The 22,922-nt window shown below is 36.8% G+C and overlaps 1 protein-coding gene across 3 annotated transcripts; it reads left to right on the top strand.

The window, feature by feature from the left end:
• Positions 1–401: 401 nt before the first annotated feature.
• Positions 402–16,209, top strand: slc26a4.3.L (solute carrier family 26 member 4 gene 3 L homeolog). 3 transcript variants are annotated; one of them, NM_001093654.1, is given in 21 exon segments: positions 402–423; positions 649–800; positions 2,386–2,525; positions 3,444–3,554; positions 4,297–4,478; positions 5,926–6,090; positions 6,237–6,389; positions 6,504–6,586; positions 7,152–7,299; positions 7,393–7,506; positions 7,679–7,756; positions 9,349–9,444; positions 9,967–10,073; positions 10,361–10,430; positions 11,079–11,171; positions 11,270–11,365; positions 11,789–12,028; positions 13,108–13,162; positions 13,559–13,704; positions 14,432–14,515; positions 15,774–16,209. In NM_001093654.1, coding segments are annotated over 20 exon segments (2,337 nt in total). In that variant the 5' UTR covers positions 402–423; the 3' UTR covers positions 15,798–16,209.
• The last annotated feature ends 6,713 nt before the right edge of the window (positions 16,210–22,922 follow it).

Raw genomic sequence — 22,922 nt, 5'->3', positions numbered from 1 at the left:
CTGCTTACTAAATATGTTTTTCTATGCAGCAATGTCTATTTGTTTGCTGTTTTTATTCAGTATAATAATATACCTCCATATGCATATGAAACTACAGTAAAAAATGTGGCTCTGTAATATCTATGTTAATGTCTTTGAAGGGCTTAAATCTATAGCCATTTATATTGCTTTGTGTACTTGTAGTATAACAACTAAATAACATTAGTGTTACACTAGCTCTAACTTATCCTATAAGGGTTAAATATTTGGCAACTAAGAGGAAATGTAGCAGAAATGTTACTTCAGTATAATTGTGTGGTGAATGGCAAGTTTATTCTCACCCAGACTGGTGTCCAGAGTCTCTGTTTTCCTATAAATAGTAATTCCGTTGGGCAGCAAGGTCTATATAATCTGCAGTGTGTAAAGCCAAGGTTGCTGGGAACTGTAAGTTTTTCAGGAAGCATATAGGTTCACTAACTAGGTTGTTATTTTGCATTCCGTATCTGCTTTTGTCCAATAACAAAAAATATTTTTATTCTAACATTGATTTGCAGACATTTTAATGAAGCATACTGAAATCAGAACCTAGAATTATATATATTGTAGTATGCACAAGTTATCTGCTAACTGAATACAAATCATAACCCAAATTGATAATTTTGCTCTTAGATGGCAACAGGAAGAATGGATATTCCCAGCCCTGGCTACAACCAGTACCTGGTACACAGATCAGTCTACTCTGAACCCACGTTCCAGGAAGAAACTGAAAGAAAAGAGCCTGTTCGGAAAACTCTCCAAGACAGGGTGAAAAAGAATTGCAGGTAAATGTTGTCATCATTTTGCTTACACCTGGATATTATCAGGTTATTAATACCAGTTTGGAATCAGTTCGAATGAGATATTCTTAGAAAATTGAAAATAGTTATTTCCATATGTCTCTTTTATGTCATCCACTCATGGCGAATAATAGATGGCCCAATGCTCTTCTAATGGGTTCTTTTGTAGCATATCTCACACAATTACTCTGGAAGTGTTGCCTTAGAAAGCAAAATGTTCTTCTATTATGTAGTGGTACAATGTTAGAATGATTATTGGGGTTGATGAGAGAATGCTTTAAAACGTACATCCGCCTCTGGATCCCCATGTGATATGCTGATTGACACTAGGGGGCACATTTACTTAGCTCGAGTGAAGGAATAGTATGAAAAATACTTCGAATTTCGAAGTGTTTTTTTGGCTACTTCGACCATCGAATTGGCTACTTCGACCTTCGACTACGACTCGAACGATTCGAACTAAAAATCGTTCGACTATTCGACCATTCGATAGTCGAAGTACTGTCTCTTTAAAAAAAACTTCGACCCCCTACTTCCCCACCTAAAACCTACTGAGCATCAATGGTAGCCTATGGGGAAGGTCCCCATAGGCTTTCCTAGGTTTTTTTGATTGAAGGAATTTCGTTCGATCGATGGATTAAAATCCTTCGAATCGTTTGTTTCGAAGGATTTAATCGTTCGATCGAAGGAAATGCGGTAAATCCTTCGACTTCGATATTCGAAGGATTTTAAGTTAGACGGTCGAATATCGAGGGTTAATTAACCCTCGATATTCGACCCATAGTAAATGTGCCCCTAAATGTGTGCTGAATGCAGTTATATTTTATTATTAAAAATTATTGAAAAAATATGTTTTTTGCAGTATACACCTTGCCCTGCTAGTAGCACTCACAGACAAAGGTATTTGCACTATAGTATTCATGCGAGGACCTACACTTCTTCCATGGATACTGCATTGCCTGCATTCAGCAGCATTTTGTTAACAAAAGGCAGGTGGAAGGGCACACAAGTGTGCCTTTGAATAAGTACCAGAGGATATGAAATGTGTCAGGTTCCATGGGGGTCTGTATGCCTTTTTAATATGATATCTTAAATATATTTTCTAATTTCTCTTTAGTTTTGGATTTTGAGTTTGCATATTGGTTCTTGGGTTTGATCCCTTCCTCTTTAGCCTTTTTGACTTGCCATATACACTACGGATTAATAGATAATTGTGTTTAAGGACACTTCTCTCATGGATACTGCATTGCCTGAATTCAGCAGCATTTTGTTCATGAAGGGCAGGTACATAGGTGTACCTACCTCCTAAGTTAAGGGGAGAAAGTTGAGGGACTGGGCTGCCCTGTGCCTGTCTGCATCTGCAAGGTACAGATCATACAGTATAAAGTCCCAGAATATAAGTTCTTGAATAACCAGTAAGTCTGTGATTTTACACACTTTAGTGCCATAGCACTGGTCTACCAAAAACAACTAGTCGTTTACACTCTATGTACATTGCTTCCAGAGTTTGTTGCTCAATTCATGTGTGTTGTTGTGTGTTTATGTAAACTGATACTGTTTTGTTTCACAGTTGTACCTCAAAAAAGGCTTACTATGTAGCCAAGAAGTTTTTCCCTATTCTGAATTGGTTACCCAACTACAGATGGAAAGAATGGTTTGTAAGTGACCTGATCTCTGGAATCAGCACAGGTCTTGTCGGTACCTTGCAAGGTGAGTTTCTGGCCTGTCTTTTATCAAATGAAAATGTGAGAGGATCCAAATAATGGCTAATTTGTCAGCAATGCAGATGTAATGCACAGCAGTGGGTAATGGAACACTAGCAATATGATTCAAGTACTGTATCCTCTCATAATGAATATTTTCTTTAATATAAAAATGTCTATGCAGAACAGTTTCATGTTTTTAAGAAATAGAATTTAGACCAAGCCACTGTAGGACATTAAAGTGATACACAATAGGTACAGAAATCTGATCTAAATTCAATTACATTTAAAACAAAAACAAAAAACCTTGATACTTGATCTAGGCAGATTTATCAAAAATGTAGTACTTCAATTTCAAATAAAGCGCAAATGTATTTATACAGGCAAGTATTTTCTAAAACCTTGAATAGTGGGAATTTATTAAATAAATTTGATAAATGGGCCTGTATGTCACCATAAAATAATTCAATGTTATGTTTCATAAATATGCAGTGTGAATGAAAATATTTGGATCTTAGAAAGACAAAGGGGTATATTTATCAAAGAGTGAAGTTAGGGATCACCACAGTCCACTAGAGTGAAATCCTCTCTCCATACATTTCGATAGCATTTTTTAAAGGCATATATATCAAAGGGTGAACTTTCATTTTCACCCATTGATAAATACTGTTTTAAAAAAGAAATGAATGGAGAGTGGCAGGATTTCACACTAGTGGCCTGTTGTGATCTCTAACTTCAATCTTTGATAAATATATGCCATAGAGTTTGTCAGAGATGTCCTAATTCAAATAATCAATATTTATCCTGCTGCATGCACTATGTAAGCTACTTATGCTACAACAGTTTCAGTCTCCTGAGGATTTGGTGTCTCCATTCAGGATGTAAAAGAACTGATTTCCTAACAATTCCTCCCTTATAATTCCAGGCTTGGCATATGCATTGCTTGCTGCAGTCCCTGTTGAATACGGCCTCTACTCTTCTTTTTTCCCTATCTTGACTTATTTTTTCCTGGGAACATCAAAACACATTTCTGTTGGTAGGTTCTGCTGCATTTTAACCCATGATATTCTTAGTTTTGCATTAACTACCATTAAATATACTGCCTGTACAGAATAATAATTTTAGCTCTAAACCATAATTGAAAGAGATATTTTGAGACAATTATCAAGCCCTGGTAATGGTATCCAGTGTGTCCTGTTACCCTGGAACAATATTTGACCATAGAGTGGTCATACCTCACCTTTAAAAGGCAATACCCTTTTCACTTGTTTTCCATTCTTAAGTAGCGTTTTTATAAAATATTTAAAATGATTTTTTTTTTCCTAGTAGCAGCTCAGTAAACCTTGTAGCTGAGTATATACTTTTTCATATATTAGTTGCTGGCATTAGTATTAGTCTGTTACACACCAATTCCTACAGTTTGATACACAAGTTGCTGGCACTTAAACAGGATCCGTACAATATCCACCTGTTACACGGGTCATTTATTAAAAAATAAAATAAGATGCTGCATGCTGCTTCTTTATAATTAGTTTAGTCTGCAACATGAATGTTCACAAATTTTTGATTAACTACTCAGCAAATGGATTTCACATGTCTCTAATTTAAGCGTTTGTAAGTTTTTGAAAGCAGCAGCAAATCGCTGCATTAATAAGGTAAACCACATTTATCTACAAGAAGTGGGGTAGTCACATCATCCTTTATGAACCAAACATTAGTAGGCAATCTCAAAATGCTCTTTCAAGTTTCCAGTTTTATCTTGTGTTTTTTTCTAATAGGACCTTTCCCAGTGGTCAGTTTGATGGTGGGATCAATTGTCCTGTCAATCGCTCCAGATGAAAAATTTACAATGTTAGCCAACTCCACAGGACTGAACAAAACATTAATAGACACAGTAGCAAGAGACACAGCCAGAGTTGTTGTGTCTGGGACACTCAGCTTTCTGATTGGAATTATACAGGTAATAAAACTTTAATGCATGTGCTTTTGCCATTGCCTCTACTGTACCTAAAACTGGTGCAAATAAATGTACAACCGAAACAAGATTGAAGGATATGGCTGCTGAAAGCTATCACTAATCAGTGTGATGCGACTTATAGCAATTTATCAATGTATCAACTGTCATGTTCCTTATATGTTGAACACATTCTGAAGTTGACACAGGTATACAATATAAAAAAAAATAGGACAAGTCACTAGAACTGTTATATTATATGTCAGGAAAACATCATTCAGTATCCGTCATTTCAATGTTTACTATACAGTATATCCTGCAATGCCTGTATGCCGGGCAGGACTGACTTGTGCTATGTGTTCAATCTTGTGTGGCATTATTAGGCTTTTATATTTATGTACAGAATTTCAGCAAAGAATATTTATGGTCAGTTTGCCCTGAATATTCTTCTAATTATTTTTGATCTCAGCAAATCTTTAGTGGCTGTGAATTGTTATAAATTGCTCCAACTGTCACTTGCATGCTAAGCATTTACAAAATGTATGTCGAATTTAATAATATTAAATATGAGCCAACCACACTTTATCATCTACAAAAACAAAAAAGTTTCCTTCTACGGTAGGATTCTGCTGTCAAAATTTAAAAACACTAGATTGATTCCCATATGGGTTTAAAGGAATAGTTCAGTGTGAAAATAAAAATAGGCTGTGCAAAATAAAAAATGTTTCTAATATATTTAGTTAGCCAAAAATGTAATGTATAAAAGGCTGGAGTGAACAGATGTCTAATAAAACAGCCAGAATCCAACTTCCTGCTTTTCAGCTCTATAACTCTGAGTTAGTCAGCGACTTCAAGGGGGGCCACATGGTACATTTCTGTTCAGTGAGTTTGTAATTGATCCTCAGCATTCAGCTCAGATCCAAAAGCAACAGATATGACCCATGTGCCCCCCCCTCAAGTCTCTGATTGGTTACTGCCTGGTAGCCAGGGTAACCAGTCAGTGTAAACCAAGAGAGCTGAAAAGCAGGAAGTAGTGTTCAGACATTTTTGCCTAACTATATTAGAAACATTTTTTATTTTGCAGAGCCTATCTATTTACCCAGTTTTTATTTTTACACTGTACAATTCCTTTAATGACCACACTCTGGCTGACTTGTGGGATATCCAACTGGTTAATCAACCTGCATCTGATTTACTGGATATTATGGGATTTTGCCAGAATGCTGTCAAATTGCAGAAAATTAATCAATGCTTAAATATCATTAACAATTGTCAAAATCTGTCATTAATCTTTAGAAACTGTTCTCACTGGAAATTGTATATTACCATATTAACTGGGGTTTTCACCAGTTACTAGTTGACATTTCATCTTATTTGCTGCTCTGTTAAAATGCATTCTAAGAAATAACACTGCTTATGATAGTTACTGGGTCTGTTATTTTTCTTTTTACAGCTTGCACTTGGTGTATTTCAAATTGGCTTCATTATCCGATATTTGGCAGATCCATTAGTTGGAGGGTTTACTACAGCTGCAGCCTTCCAAGTGTTTGTTTCACAAATCAAACTTGTGCTCAATGTCCCCACAAAGAACTACAACGGAGTACTCTCTATCATATATGTAAGTAGAACAAACTTTCTATAAATTTTTTATCATTACAATATTTACCCAAATTGATAACGACAAGAATTTTCCATGTAATCAAAACAATGTACTGTACATGTTGTCTTTTTTATTAATTATATGAGATATGCTTTATTGTCTAGACAATAATAGATATCTTTACCAACATTGCAAAAACCAACATCGCTGATCTGATTGCTGGACTTCTAACATTTGTTGCTTGCGTTGTGGTTAAAGAAATAAATGATCGATACAAACGCATCTTTCGGGTACCTATACCCATTGAAATAATTGTGGTAAGTGTCAATGTTTATTTTCGTCATACATGTTCCCTTTGTAAATGCTATTGATATAAAGAAATGTGAAATAACTATTATCTACTTTGTGCTGGTGTTTTTTTCTTCAAATAGACCATAATAGCGACAGGGATTTCATATGGTGTCAATCTGGAAAAAAAATATAATGCAGGGATTGTGAAGACAATTCCAAGTGGGTAAGATGATCTTTTGTGTATTTGTTTCACCTTCTAATTTCTATATTAACATCTTCATCTTCATTTTTGGTGAAATTGTCACTTTTTTACCCTTAAAGGAGAATTCAACCTGTGGGGAAAAAAATGTACCCCCCACCCCAGGTAGACCCCCCTCCCTCCTCCCCCCAGGTTAACTACCACCCCGGGGAAATGCCCCATACTACATACTTAGACCTCCGTGTAATGGCAAACTGCTCCAACTGCGCATTCGCAGAAATTCTGATCTCCCAGTCAGCTTACAGAGGACGCAAAAGATGGATGCGTGCAACTCCGCTGGAACAATCTGTGGCGAGGGGTAAGTATGGAGTATGGGGCATTTCCCCGGGGGAGGCATAGTTAGTCTGGGGGGGGGGAGGAAGGAGGGGGGTCTACCTGGGGTGGGGGGTACGGGTTTTTTTCCCCACAGGTTGAATTCTCCTTTAAGTAAATATGCCCCTCTGTATGAAAATATGGTTCAAACCAGTCACAGCTGTCTTTAAAATCTAAGAATTGCAACCAAACCAATTCACCCACTGTTTCATTACAGATTCATACCACCTATGACACCAGATGTGAGCCTATTCGCACAATTAGGTAGCTCAGCATTTTCCATTGGGATTGTTGCCTATGCTGTAGCTGTGTCAGTGGGAAAGGTTTATGCCACAAAGCACAACTATGAAGTTGATGGAAATCAGGTATGTCAGATTTAATCTAATAATTAACTGCCTTTAGTACTGCCTTTATCCTGTGTACACGTCTGTCAGTCTGACATGTTTTAACTTCATTAGGAGTTCATTGCCTTTGGAATAAGCAATCTATTTAGTGGAGCATTTTCTTGCTTTTGTGCCACCACTGCCCTATCCCGTACAGCTGTCCAGGAAAGCACTGGAGGCAAAACACAGGTGAGCACTAGACTTGTATATGGGATTTTCACTTACTGCACTCAATTATCCAATTGTAATCAGATCTTGTGGTTCTATAGGACACATCTAAAACATTTTGGATAGAGAGTGAACGTGTTTGTAGTAATTACCAGCTTCCTGTGTTAATGTTCCAAACCTCTTTTTATTGCAGATTGCTGGGATTATCTCAGCCGGCATTGTGTTAATTGCAATTGTGGCACTTGGCAGACTGCTTGAACCCCTGCAAAAGGTATGTTAAAGGTATACTTAGATGTGTGGTTCTTAATGTATTTAACAATGATAGCAAGTCTATCATATTGTAAAATAAATTACAGTAGATACAGGTAAAAATAACAGACGACCATATTATACAATTTGTAATTGTGATGGGTCTTAAAAGGCAAGAAAAAAATTAAAATTTGCCTAAGGGCTCTTATTCATGAGCGTTTTTACCTGCGCTCCCCTGCGTTCTGTTTTTCGGCGTTCAGCCGCAGGGGAGCACAGGAATAGACGCATTTCATTATTTCAAATGGGGCTGTACTCACACAGGCGCGTGTAGGCGCCGAACGCAGGAAAAATGCAGCATGTTGCGTCTCAACCTGCGTTCGGCGCCTACACGCGCCTGTGTGACTACAGCCCCATTTGAAATAATGAAATGCGTCTATTCCTGCGCTCCCCTGCGGCTGAACGCCGAAAAACGGAACGCAGGGGAGCGCAGGTAAAAACGCTCATGAGTAAGAGCCCTAATAAAAGAAAACATAATTCTATTCAACTTTTCAATATACATTCATTACAAATGTTCAGTGTTTTTAACGTTGTAAAAACAATTGTTATTGAAAGCATCATTGGCTTAACTCCCAGTTACTACTTTTTAAACATTGTTGCAACAGTCTTGGTTCCCCCGGCAAAGACAGGTCTGTTAATCAGCTGCCTTGTCTTACATTGTGTCAACCGTCTTAGACATCAAGGCAGAGAATACAGAGGGACATACAGTATAAACACTGCTTTCAATAGCAATACATATACAAATACAAATAACTTAAAAACCATAGAAAATGTGTAATTAATATATACTGTAAAGTTGCTTAGAATAATGTTTTCTTTTATTAGGCAAATTTTTATTTTGGGATTGACTTACCCTTTAAGCAATTGGACTTGCTGAGTAATCTTGAAAACTTCTCACCAGTTACAAAGAAAGTCATTGTTAAAATTTGATAGCTCCCTCAGTTCAGAAATTGCCTTTCTTCCAGTCTTTTGATCAGTTTTTACACTGCACATTTGAGATATACAGTAATTAGACACAGGTTTCTGGGGAGGAGCAGTATTTCAGCTTCCACCCCAAGATATTCACATAATAATTTACAAGCAATATTTAAAAGGCTTTGTCAAATGAATTATGAAATGTATTCCAGGTATAGTTTAATATATTCCAGTTTATTTTTCAAAAACTGGAATAGTCCAACAGGCATGAAAAAACTCAGTACTCAGTAAAAGCAAGTGAGTTTCTATAGAGTCAACTTAATATTTCAAGAAACTTTATTTTGTTAATTATTTCACAGTTTATCAAAACAGTTGAATTTTCAGCCTTTATTGAAAATAAACAGAACATTGGGATTTTTTTTTCTGCATATGAATTCTTTTCGCATGACAAAAACGTGATTGTGACTTTTCAGTCAGAGTTCTTTTTTAAAAAGTTTTGTTGAGCTTTTTTCTTCCGCAATTGTGTTTTTTCCCCTAAATTTGAAAATTGATTAATCTGTCCCTAAGAAACAGTCACCTGCTAATATTGTGGTCTTACCTTAGACATATGACTTGCTGGTAACATACGTTTTCTTATTACAGTCAGTGCTAGCAGCCATTGTTATTGCCAATCTAAAGGGGATGTTTTGTCAAGTTTTTGATGTACCTCGCTTATGGAAAGAAAACAAATGGGACTCAGTAAGTAATTCATACATTAGCTTAGAAAAAAATCCAAAAATCAAGTGATTGTTCTGCTTTTGCATGTAAACAATACAATAAAAATGTTATTTTTGTAAATACATTTTGTAAAAATGCAAGACTGAAAATGTTCTCATCCATTAGAGAATCTACACTTTTGGACATTGCAGATTTCTATAAAATCAGCTCATATGCAAATCACTGTTTCATATCAATGAAGACTTTTCTTGAAACATATGCATTCCTAGTAATATGTGTCACTGGATAGTCGAATATTAAATACTGCTCTCTGCCTCATAGGAGGAACTGTGCTCACACACAAACAAATGGCATGCATAAATATGTAAAAGGGCAGGATTTATTGACTCTTTCATAGTTTAAAAACCAGTGCCCGAAACTCTAGTGATTAAACAGAGCAAGATTATAGGATTAACAGATGTAAATTATGCATAATCTTTGTTAAATGCTACAGAATATGTTGGTATTATATTAATGATAAAAAATAATAACTTCTCATTGCAGGTTATCTGGGTTTTTACCTGCATTGCATCAATCCTTCTGGGACTTGATTTAGGACTGCTAGCTGGCTTGTTGTTTGGATTAGTGACTATTATTTTACGTGTGCAGTTGTAAGTACCCTAATCTGCTTTAATAATTAATATCTGGTTTCTTGTTTGTGATCATTTCAGAATGAGCCAAATATAAGTATATATTTCACTGTTAATGTACCCCCTCTCCCTCAAGATAAATGTTCAAGCCACATGTACCCAACTTTCATACATATTCTCCATGTATAGGTTCCTTTAATATACTCTGTTATACTCCATATTTGAGCTCTTCCAGTGATCACTGTTTCCTCCCTGTGCTAGTCTTGGCAGTAGTTCAAGAAGAAAAATATTCTCTTTATGTTTTCTAGTCCTTCATGTGGTGCTCTTGGCAATGTTCCTGGCACAGACATCTACAAAAATGTCAAAGAATACAAAAATGTAAGTGTCTATTTTAAAAATATTTATTTTCTACAATAGTTAAAGATCAGTTTACAGATGAATTCATACCAACATAATATCAAAGGCTATTGTGATACTACTATAGTTAGTATAGATATGGGTATATATAATTTATGTGAAAGTAGGGAGGGGTGTGTGTATGGGTGCTGGGTTTTCATTTGGAGGGGTTGAACTTGATGGACTTTCTTTTTTCAACCCGATTTAACTATGTAACTATGTATCAATTTACCAATTATTGGCAGGTTTAGTAGATCAGCTTTGAATCATTATGCAGCTTGTTATAAGAAATCAATAAAAAAAGATTCATATAATGGAATAGATGCAATTTAATTCACTTCCAGATTTTCCCATAGACTTTTTAAGATTGAGCTGCCTTTTTTGGATCACTGAATGCTAGAACTGGCCCAGAAATTCATCCTAGAGTCCACACATTAAGATTTCAGCTCCTAAGCAAATTGCATGTATTAAGAAATGCACACATATTTATAGAGGATTTTTATTAATACTCACATTCATTAACATATACCTGTATATTTCGATATTATGAGCAGTTAGAGCAATTTGGAAATGTAGAGAAATGCCTCCTTAGCAGTTAATTTTATTTAAATGATTTTTTTTTATCCACAGCTCATAGAGCCAGAGGGAGTTAAAATAATTCGGTATACAAGTGGTATGTTTTATGGAAATATCGACGGGTTTAAAAATGCCATCAAATCAATTGTGAGTATAATAGCAGTACAAAATGTTGTACTGACACAACTTTTACATTTTCCTTCAAATGTTTCCAAAAATAACTTTACATCGTTGGTTCTTAACAGGTTGGTTTTGATGCTGTGAAAGTTTATAATAAGAGAACAAAAGCACTGAGGAAAATACAAAAGCTTATTAAAAAAGGGCAACTAAGATCAACAAAGGTGAATTATAATGCATTTATTCAACATCCCTCATATTGTATATTCATGTTCTTTAGCCTTTTCTTTCCACCTTTCTGTCCAAGAGCAGTTGCACTTCCAGGCAGAACGAGGCACTCCATAAAGTAGTATAACATTTGAATGACAAATTTAGACACAAATATTGCAAAACCTTAGTTGTCACAGTTTGCAGAGTTCATTTGGTTTGTGGCTAGTTTTGGGCAATTCCACATAGTGGTCAAAGGGAAACTAGAACAAGGACTTTCCCAGAAAAAGTTCTCACACTTGCACAGACTGTCGACTTACCTTTGATTTTATTTATTTGTATCAAATCAAAAATAAAAACATGTATTCAATATATTTTCAATTCTGTCATAAAAGTTACTTTGATCTTGGAAATATAATGAAGAGAATGTATCTTTACAGAATGGCATCATTAGCAGCACAGGAGCTGATAATGAAGGTTTTGAGCCTGATGATGATCCTGAGGACCCAGAGCAAGAAAATAATGAAGGAGTTGAAACAAAAGAAGTAGAAATCCGAGTAGACTGGAACTCAGAACTCCCTGTAAAAGTATATGTGCCAAAAGTTTCCATTCACAGCATCATTTTTGATTTTGGGCAAATCCATTTCATTGATGTGGTTGCTGTGAGATCTCTAAAAGTGGTATGTTTCATTCCTTTTGAACTGGTTGTGTATGTTAAAACTTACATTTCCTAGTATTTTTTTTATTTTATTTTAAACTTTCTTTTTTAGTTACATTTTTCACTAACCTGCACTCCTGTAATCTATTTGCAATTGAATCTGTTATCTGCAATGTTTGAGACCTGGGGTTAAAGGATAGTTCAGAGTTTTTCATAACTTAAAGTGATACTGACACTAAAAAAACTACTTTTTAAAATATGAAAGTATATTAAAAGTTACCTATAGGTCATGTTTTTTGCGGAGAGGTTTGTTTTTGTAGTAATTAGTTGAAGTTTCTAAACCTGACTGTTTTGCCAATCTGACTGTCCCATCTCAGTTGAAGTTTCTAATGCTAACGGACTCCTGCTGCTCAAATATTGCAGCCCCCTCATACAGGAACATGGGGCATCAGACAGGTAATGTAAAAGCTTTGTGCAAATACTTTATGGCAAAGTTATAAATAGCTTTCAAAGGCAATATAATGAAATATGTAAAAAAAAAAAATTTCTGGTGTCAGTATCTCTTTAAAGCTATTAAAAACATTGAAACTTAAAAACAATAGGTTTGTTTAGCCACCAGAGTGGATTTATGCAGCTTAGTTACCATCTTGTATAAGGTTCTATTTTACTAAGCAGAATTTTCTATATAATAATGGTAAATAAGGAATAATAGGAAATAAGGAAAATAGAATTTCTGTATTTTTGCACTCTCTAGATCACAACGGTAAAGCTAAAAGATACATACTTTAATATTCTTGGGATTAGCACCAATGCATTTACCTTGCCTATTATTAAAAGAGTGAAGTACTGTGCTCATTTGCATATTGAGTTTGCAATTCAATTATATGTGAACACCCATTCCCTGACTGCTGAATTCCCTGAATCCCATATTGTTGCCGGCATAACTTGTTCACAATTGTTAGTTCCATGAGTTGTCAGGTGTAATATTTTGTCTTGAAGGTAGCACAATGCTACTACCTTGTAATGAGAACCTGTCCATTGGCACAATATTTGCTGAAATACACTGTATGATAAATCTCAAACTAGCAACTTGTTTTTCAGATATTTAAAGAATTTAAGAGAATCGATGTAGAGCCATACATTGCAGCATATGAAGGTACGATTTATTCTATTAAAACATTAATTTAATTTGTAGCCTGTAAAACACATTACGTTTATAAAATGATTTAATATATATAGATTTGAGTGAGTCACATTAGGCTGATTACATTGTTTGCCCCCTCCCATTGATTGGATCACATTAGGAACTTTGAAGACACATTGGAGGAGGACAAGATTTTCCAGCTGGCCCCAGATGATATCTGGCTGTGCTTTGGTAATATATATATTCCAGGAGTCCATAGTTTTGCCCGTTTCAGAATGTCCAGTAAGCTATAACCAAAATCAGTTGTGTATGGTTGGGGTGAAACTTTTGCACCTGTAAATGTTTTGATAATTTAAAAAACAAAAAATAATCAGAGTGAAATTAATCTTAATTTAACAACTTTAATAGATGGTGTTTTACAAAAAATGGAATCATGCCTTTTCTTTGATGAGACAATCAAACGTGACATCTTCTTTTTGACCGTCCATGATGCTGTGCTGCATATAGAAAACCTAAGAAAGTTCTATGATGGTCATGATCCTCTTCTTGAAAAGGTAAAGGCATATACACATAGTTACTAGTAGCTGAAGTTATAAGGTCCATCAAGTTGAAATCTTTTTTTACATCTTTCTAGTTAATGCAGAGGAAAGTAAAATCCCCATCTAAAGCTGCTAGTGTTTTGTAAAGGGGACATATTACCCTCTTTTCCCATAAGACTAAAATCCTTTTAAAATGAATACTCAATGCAGCAGACTGGCATTGCACAAAACTGTTCTATAGTCCTTCTTCATAAAAGATTTGCCTTAAGGTTATACAGCGGTGCTTCCGGGGCTGCTGTTGAGGCAGCAGACCCAATGTTGTCACCCTTCACTTGCCTATTGCATTGTCTTGTGTAGAGAACTTAATAGTGCCTTGTATTTATTGCATTAGTGAACATATATTTAATGCTACCAGGTTGTGTGCATTGTTTACACATGCCATTACATTTCAGTTAACTTAGATACTGACTTCCAGTACTCCCTGGTATTGCAGTCATGATCTCTCTCATAAGACAGTTGCTTAAAAGGGAATTACTAGATTTTAAAATTATTTATGTTATCCAGGGTACAAAAAATTTAAATTAAAAATGTTATGCAGCATGTGTTCTCTTTTTATATGAAATACATTTTCCTTTAAATACAACAAGAAACACAATATATTGCATTCTCACCTCAAGCAAAGAAAAATTATTTAATTTTTAATGTATTAACATCTGGTCTTTTTTTTTTTTTTTTTTACAAGATTTCACTCATGCAGGAATCTAGGGAACTATTGGAATTCACTGCAGTTGACCCAACAGAGCAAGAACTAGATGCCCAGGAAGGGGTAAGAAATATTAATAAGGGCAAATAGATACAAAAATGGACAGAAACTAGGTTAAAATCCTAAATGTTCAACAACATGAACAACAAAACACAAATGTATACACAAAATGATTTGCCTCTTAAATGGTAAAGATGTCTTTTATGGTGATTTTAGTTTAGGAGGAAAGGAGAATTCAATAGAGGAGAATTCCACAGTTCTCTACTTGTATTAAACTTTTAGCATTTTCAACTGGCAAGCTGCTCTTTAACCCAGACATTTTGTGGAATTCTAGATCCCTAAAACTTACGCCTTTCTTACTCCAAAGTGCAGAAGCACTTTAGATATGTTCGTTAGATATAGTCTAACTAATATAATATTCTATCATGTGCAGTAGTAAAATATTACACTGCCAATAAACAATTCCTAAACATAGCAGTTAGTTCCAAACTGTGAAGTTGTCTATGCAAGGAGACTCAAAGTCATGGGTGGCAATTAGAACCTTAAAGGGATACTGTCATGGGAAAAAAACTTTTTTCAAAATTAATCAGTTAATAGTGCTGCTCCAGCAGAATTCTGCACTGAAATCCATTTCTCAAAAGAACAAACAGATTTTTTTATATTCAATTTTGAATTCTGACATGGGGCTAGACATTTTGTCAATTTCCCAGCTGCCCCTGGTCATGTGACTTGTGTCTGCACTTTAGGAGAGAAATGCTTTCTGGCAGGCTGCTGTTTTTCCTTCTCAATGTAACTGAATGTGTCTCAGTGGGACAAGTGTTGTTCTTAGATCTACCAGGCAGCTGTTATCTTGTGTTAGGAAGCTGTTATCTGGTTACCTTCCCATTGTTCTTTTGTTTGGCTGCTGGGGGGGGGGAAGGGAGGGAGGTGATATCACTCCAACTTGCAGTACAGCAGTAAAAAGTGATTGAAGTTTATCAGAGCACAAGTCACATGACTTGGGGCAGCTGGGAAATCGACAATATGTCTAGCCCCATGTCACAGTTCAAAATTGAATATAAAAAAATCTGTTTGTTCTTTTGAGAAATGGATTTCAGTGCAGAATTCTGCTGGAGCAGCACTATTAACTGATTCATTTTGGAAAAAATATTTTTTCTCATGACAGTATCCCTTTAATGACATATACAGTGCTGTTTTTATAGATTTTGGTACTTTATTATGAGCTAAATGGGTGTTCAGCAACATTTGTACTGCATTTTCTAGTAATGTATCACAATAACTCAACTTGCCACATAACCCTTCATTATAATTCCCTTTACAGGCTCTTCGATCACTTGCACACTGAAGAAAGGCATCTGGGAGATTTATCAGGGATGGACAGTATCTTCCTTTGGGTTCAATATTGAGACATTTGCTGTTTCATTTAAATTTGCTAAGACCATACTATGCATGTGATAAAAATGTTGTTTATATTTATGAATTATATGATGGGCGATTCCTCAAATACCTTCCAAACAGCATTATAAACATGTAAAACAGATAAACAACAAAACCAAGTGTCCAAATCCTACTGGTTTCGAATGTCTTTCCTTCCTGATAAGGACTGAACAGCCATTTAGAGGTTTAGGTTTAAAGTATAATGAGCCTGGTTGATATGACATTGACGTCAACAGATATCCAGGATGATTGAGAGGTATTCTGATATATGTTCCTACCAAGACAAGAGAGGAGGAAAGGAATATGTTCAACATTCTAAAGAAAGAAAACATTAACACAAATAAAAAATTGAGTATTGAGGGAAAGAACATGACTGTTACTCAAAAAGTGAATACGAAAAAGCACACCGGCACACAGGATTTGAAGCTGCAGGGCAAGCCCTTGCAATTTTTTAATGCAGTGCAGGTGCAACGTTTCGGGGTCACGCCCCTTTGTCAAGCATGCGTGACCCCGAAACGTTGCACCTGCACTGCATTAAAAAATTGCAAGGGCTTGCCCTGCAGCTTCAAATCCTGTGTGCCGGTGTGCTTTTTCGTATCCATTTGAGAGGTTTGCCGATTCCTTTATCACCGGGCACCAGGTACCACTATATTGGACGTCTGTCGTGGGTGTGCGATTTTCTCTACAGCTACCTGAACTCAAAAAGTGAAGCCACAACACCAAAGGCTACAAATATACTTATACGAGCAAAGATAAGTGCAATATAACAAATACATGTTGGCCTGAGTGCTTCATTAAATGGTAAAATAATTACATAAATTAAGCATATTTTAAGTCACATTGTGTACTGTATATCAAATATTAATGAGTGGTTGTAAACTATAGTCAGTTTATAAGTATAGATCTTTCTAAGCTAGGGTAATTCGGTAGTATCTGTGAAAAGAAATCTACATATTGATTGTACACAGTATCTCCATTTCCAGGGTTTTCTATAAAGATTTCTCATTTATCCTGTCTGTGTAAATCTGTGTATATCTGACTTTAAGCACTTCAAAAAGAATTATAAATAAAGAACTTATTGACACTGCACGTTACTTTTTCTGCCAATTCAGTTCCTTACCACAGTTATTTTTCATTCTAACCATCTTCCCATATCTTACTCTACTACGACTATTCTGTCATATTATGGAGATGATACCAATTAATTTGCTCATTAAATAATAAATATATCTATATTGAGTAAATTTATACTTACCGTAATTTACTTTTCCCTTAGTCCCTTCAGCAGCACAATGAGATTTATTTTGCTTTCCCTTTCACGTAGGACAAGTGAGAAAACAGAGTTAATTAACCCCACCCATAAATATCAGCCAGTGAAAACCCTCACTAGTGTTTTTTTTATATATAATAAGACACACAGACCAATGCTTAACTACTTTATTAGGGCGGGTAATTTATTGCTGCCGAAGGGACTAAGGGAAAAGTAAATTACAGTAAGTATAAATTTACTCATTCCCTTACGTCGCATACGGCAGCACAACGAGAGTTAGCAAGTTACGAGGGAGGGCAATCTTCACAGCGCCTTCTGCAGTATTTTACTGTCAAAGGAAGCTTCCCCTGAAGTTGAGTTGTTGAGAATGAGTTGTTTACCCTGTAATGCTGGATGAGACTTGAGCTTCCTAAATATCTGGTAAAACAATCTCTTGATTGATATTATAGGTATTAACAACCTTGGGTTTATAGCTTGGAAGGGTTCTCAAAACAACATGATCTGGGAGGAAGTTTAAATAAGGCTCTTTTATTGACAAAGCCTGGATTTCACCAATTCTGCTAGCCAAAGTAATGGCTACTAAAAAAAAAGTCTTCAAAGATAGACATTTGATAGACGTATCCTCCAAGTGTTCATAAGGCGATTCACATAACTTGTTCAAAACTCGAGGTAGGTCCCAAGCAGTTGAATGATCCTAGGCCGAATCTTTGAAATGGCCTTGACAAATCTTTTAAGGAGTGGTAGAGTAGATAAAGATTTATTAAGGAGAGCAGACAAAGCTGAATTCTGAGCTTTGATAGTATTAACAGCCAATCAGACCCTTCCTGGAGAAATTTTAACAACACAGATACAGGTGGCTGTAAATGTGAAATCTGTTTTCTCTTGCACCACTCTCTGAAAATTCTCCAGACTCTAGAATAGGTCTTGTTTGTAGAAGCTTTCCTGGATTGAATGAGTATCTCTACTACTTCTATAGAAAGTCCCTCCAACTCTAGAATGGACCTGTCAGTCTCCAGGCCATCATCTTCAACCTTGACAGATGCTGACATGAAAGAGGTCCCTGGGTCAATAGATCTGGAAAGTGAGGGAGGATCCAATATTGTCCCCTGGTCATTCTCATTAGCAGAGAAAACCAACTCCTCTGCAGCCAGAACGGAGTTAGAAGAATTGTCTGCACCCTCTCCAACCGGATCTTCTGCAATACCTTTGGAATCATTGGTATTGGGGGAAAAATGTAAACTAGATGAAACTCCCATCGGATTGACATAGGATCTATGAAATCCGGACTATCTAGTCTGTTTAAGGAGCAAAACCTCTGCGTCTTGCAGTTCTTCTTGTTGGCCATAAGATCTATCTCTGGCACTCCCCACCGGTCTGTAATCTTCCAGAAAATCTGTTGATCTAAAGACCATTCCCCTGAAACAATCCTCTTCCTACTGAGATGGTCTGCTAGGAAGTTGTCTTTTCCTTTTATATGAACCGCCATCAGATGAGGACTGTGTCTCTCTGCCCAATTCAAGATCCTGAAGACTTCTTGATTCAAGAGGGGAACTCTGCCCCCCCCCCTGCTTGTTCAAGTAAGCCACTGTGGTGGAGTTGTCTGAAAGAATCTTTACACTTTTGCCCCTCAACTGGTGTTAGAAGTTTAGAATGGCTTTGTAGACCGCCCTCAATTCTCTGAAATTCGAGGGCATGGAACTTTCCACTGGATCCCAGATGCTTTGTGCTGTTAGATGGTTCAGATGAGCTCCCCAACCCCACTGAGAGACAGCTGTAGTTAGAACTATCCATTCCTGTTTTGAAAGGATAGACCTTGTGCTAGGTGATTTTCCTGAAGCCACCAGCTCAACCTGGATCATGTCTCTGCACTGAGGCAGATATCTAAGGAGGAAATTGTCCGATTCCAACTCAAAATTATCTCTGTTTGCAGAGGTCTCATGTGTAACCTTGCCGAAGCGAATGCCTCTATTAATGCCTTCATGAGGCCTAGCACCCTCATTAAGCCTCTGATTGTGGATAGAGAATTCCAAATTATCTCCTGGACAGACTTTGTCAGTCTGTGAATCTTGTCCTGGGGAAGATATAACCATCTCTTTAGATTTAATAATGAGTCCTATAAACTGGACTGTTCTGAGCGGATTTAAAGTTGATTTTTCCCAATTTATCATCCATCCTAGATACTTAAACAGATCGATGGCTCTGTTTAGATGTTTTTTCAACAGTGATGCTGACACTTCTGTAATCAGCCAATCGTCTAGATATGGTATTAGAGATATCCCTTATTCCCTTAGCACTGCTGCTATTGATGTCATAACCTTGGTAAACACTCATTGTTATTCCGAAGGGAAGAACTCTGAATTGATAATGGTGTAAAAAGCTTTCTATAAATACTGCAATTCAAAGAAATTTCTTGTGAGCCTGATATAGTGGAACACGAAGATACGCATCTTTGAGATCCAAAGAAGTCATATGGTCGCCTCTGTCCAAAATGTTTATTACCGACTTGATGGTTTCCATATGAAAAGTCCTCATGTGGATGAACTGATTGACATATCTTAAGCCTATGATGGTTCTGAAAGCCCCATTGGGCTTGGGAACTAAAAAAAACCTTTGAATAGGTTCCCCGATGAGTTTCTTGTGGAGGCACTGATTCAAGGACTCTGGCTGAAACAAATTCTGTAATGGCCTGCTCGAGAGCTAGCTGTTTCCTCTGAGAATCTACAGGAGTAAGGATAAACCTCTGAGGAGGTGGAGTTCGAAACTCTATCCTGTCACCCTCTGCAATAAGCTGAAGTATCCATGTACCTGAAAAGGTTTTTCCCACTCTGGGAAGAAATATGTCAATCTTCCTCCCACCGGATGTGAACTTCTGGCGTCAGAAGGATGGCGTCTTCTTTGGTGGGAAGGTCTTTCCAAATACCCTCTCTCCTATAGAAGCATTAAATGCTATGTTAGAACGAAATACATTTTTCTCATTCCTTTTTCTCTTTTAGGTGATGCTCTTCTGGTTCGAAAAAAAGATTTTCTGTTCCTCCTAGATAGATTTTCTTGAGGAAGATGCTTCCCCTTAGAACCTGATAACGATTCCAGAAGTTTATCCAACTCTGATCCAAATAGACGACCTGGTTCAAAAGCCATGGCACATAAACTGTTCTTGGATGCTGTATCAGCTGACCAGGTTCTCAGCCATAAAGCTCTTCTGGCTGCTGTAGCTTAAGCCATAGATTTAGCTGTGAGTTTAATACTTTCAATAGATGAATCACACGAAATCTACTGCCATATTGATCTTATCCAGGGATTCCAGTAGCTCCTCATGAAATATGTTGTTGTTAATATCATCTGTAAACTGTTTAAGCCAATGTCTGGTTGAGTGGGCAACTGCAGAAGCTGGTTTACAAATGGCTGTGCCTGTATTATAAACTCTTTTGAGTAAGCACTCCGTTTTACGATCCATGGATACTTTAATCCAGAACCATCTTCCACGGAATTGGTGTTTTATTTGACAGTCTAGCAATGGCCACGTCAACCATAGGAGGTGTCTCTGAGGACTGTAGCGCCTCTTCCTGAATAGAAAACAATAGCTTTTGTCTCTTGGTTAAGGATGGAGCCTTCTCAGGATTTTTCCACTCTCTAGTCATTAAATCTTTCAAAACTGGGTGGACCGGAAAAGATTTAGATTTCTTAGCTACCAGCGTGGTAGCTGCTTGTGATTCCTCAGGAAGCAACAAAGCAATGCTTCAGCACCACAAAATCTGACCACGTTCAGGAATGGCATTCCAAATGTAAGGCAGTCTGCAAGCCAGCACCACAATGAATCCCTTTAAAGATGGATGAAGATCCTACCTTGTTCACTTCACAGGTCATAATCACATCAAAGTTCTGGACAGCACCCCCAAACGATTCCTTCCCAAATGAGCTTGATAAAAGGTCAATGTGGACCTGAAACGTTGCTTGTTTGGTCTCTGCCAGTGACGCAAATATAGGCATTTTAATTCAACAAAGGAATCATTTGGGAGTGCTGTCTAGAGCTTTGATGTGATTCTAAATGCAATGAGCATCTAGAGAGAGAAAATTTTTTGGTGGGAAAAAGACAGCAATAGAAAGCAAATGACAGAGCTGTAGAGAATTAAATACAGTAAATGTAAATTAAGCCATAACAGTTTCCTGGCAATCTTTCTCCGTTTCTCAACTGGTTGACCAAAAAAAGCTGTAACACTTGTACAATCTCTGTTCAATGTGCTGATGTAAAGTTAGTTCAATACTGTCTCTATTTTTGTAGACACAGTTAGCAGGGGCAGTGATCAAAGTATAATTATTTTGTTTCAATTTATAAAAGATAATAGAATGAGTGCATGAACAGTCACTTCTTAGGTAATGTACAATAAATTGTATAGGAGTAGAGGGAATGCTGGCGTTACCTTTCTGCACACCTTCTACCTTTATTCTACTGTCTATGTAAGTGCAAATAAACATACTGTATTTATATACTTTGTGACTACTGGGGTTTGTAAGTAACCAAATTTACTGTGATAAAGGAGTAGAAGGTATCTTTTTTGTATTGAGCAAATTGGATTTACTTCAGCACATTGTATTAAAATTAGAAACAATAGTGATTGTAAGTTCCTCCAAAAAATCAAGCAAGTATTGTACAAATACAAAAAGTATTTATTAGGACAAATTGGATGAAAGCCTGATGCGTTTCGTGCATGTTGGGGCACTTACTCATAGGCGGAAGTGCCCCAGCAGGTACAAAGCTGAAGTAAATCCAATGTGCAAAACAGTGAGCTCAATACAAAAAGGATACCAGGGGAAAGGGGCGCGGGGGGGGGGGGTCACGTAGGCATTCCCCTCCACCTCTAGCTTGTGTATCATTCAGTTATGGAGCATCAGGGGGGCAGCCTGCCCTGTCAAGCCACACCTCCTGACCTTCTAAAAATTGCCGCGAGAACCAAAGAACGGTTTATCCCAGGGTGAAAGTGGTTCTTAAAGGAGAACTGAACCCCCCTAGGAACAACAGACCCCCTTAACTGCCTTCCATCAGCCCCCACAATCTATTACATAGAAAGGCGTCCCTATTTGAAAACCTGAGCCAAAAATGTAAGTGCTACTCGATATAAATATATTGAGTAAATGCACAGGCAGTACGTTTGATTGGTACTTATTGTAAACAATGGCCAATGATCAACTCAGTACTTCAGAAACATTGGCACATTTTACTCACTGACCCAACTTTGGCTGCATCACTAGGACCACGTCCACTAACATGTTGCCAGAGGGCACCCAATCTGCGAGACTGTTTGGTGAAAAGCCATTTCACTAAGTCGATAGATCAATACGGAGTGGCACATTTCCCTGTGGTAAATGTAGAGCATGCAGTTACATGTTCATTTTTTTGAGCATCACAGCAATTCTAGCAGAGGATTAAAAACAACTGGATTATCTAAAATATCTAGGAATTAGAGGGGCGATTTAGAATCAACTCTCCTAGCCAAGGAGAGTGAAGGATTTTTAATATGAATACCATGATCCCCAATGGGTTAAATGAAAGTATCACCATGAATGTTTTCATTTGAAATTAATATATTACTTCACACATTGGTGTATACAGATACATATTTGTCCCTTACATACATTTTATGGTCACACATGGGACCAACTGTATATCTATTAATGTGTACTACTCACTATGAAGATATTGTTGAGGATATCTCTATTTACATATTCTTGTGATACCCATTGCAAAATTTGCAATATAGTACTACC

Source organism: Xenopus laevis, chromosome 3L (genome assembly GCF_017654675.1).
Source record: "Xenopus laevis strain J_2021 chromosome 3L, Xenopus_laevis_v10.1, whole genome shotgun sequence".
Taxonomy (NCBI): domain Eukaryota; kingdom Metazoa; phylum Chordata; class Amphibia; order Anura; family Pipidae; genus Xenopus; species Xenopus laevis.
Note: the sequence above shows the minus strand (reverse complement) of the source record. Positions and strands in the feature narration are given on the sequence as shown.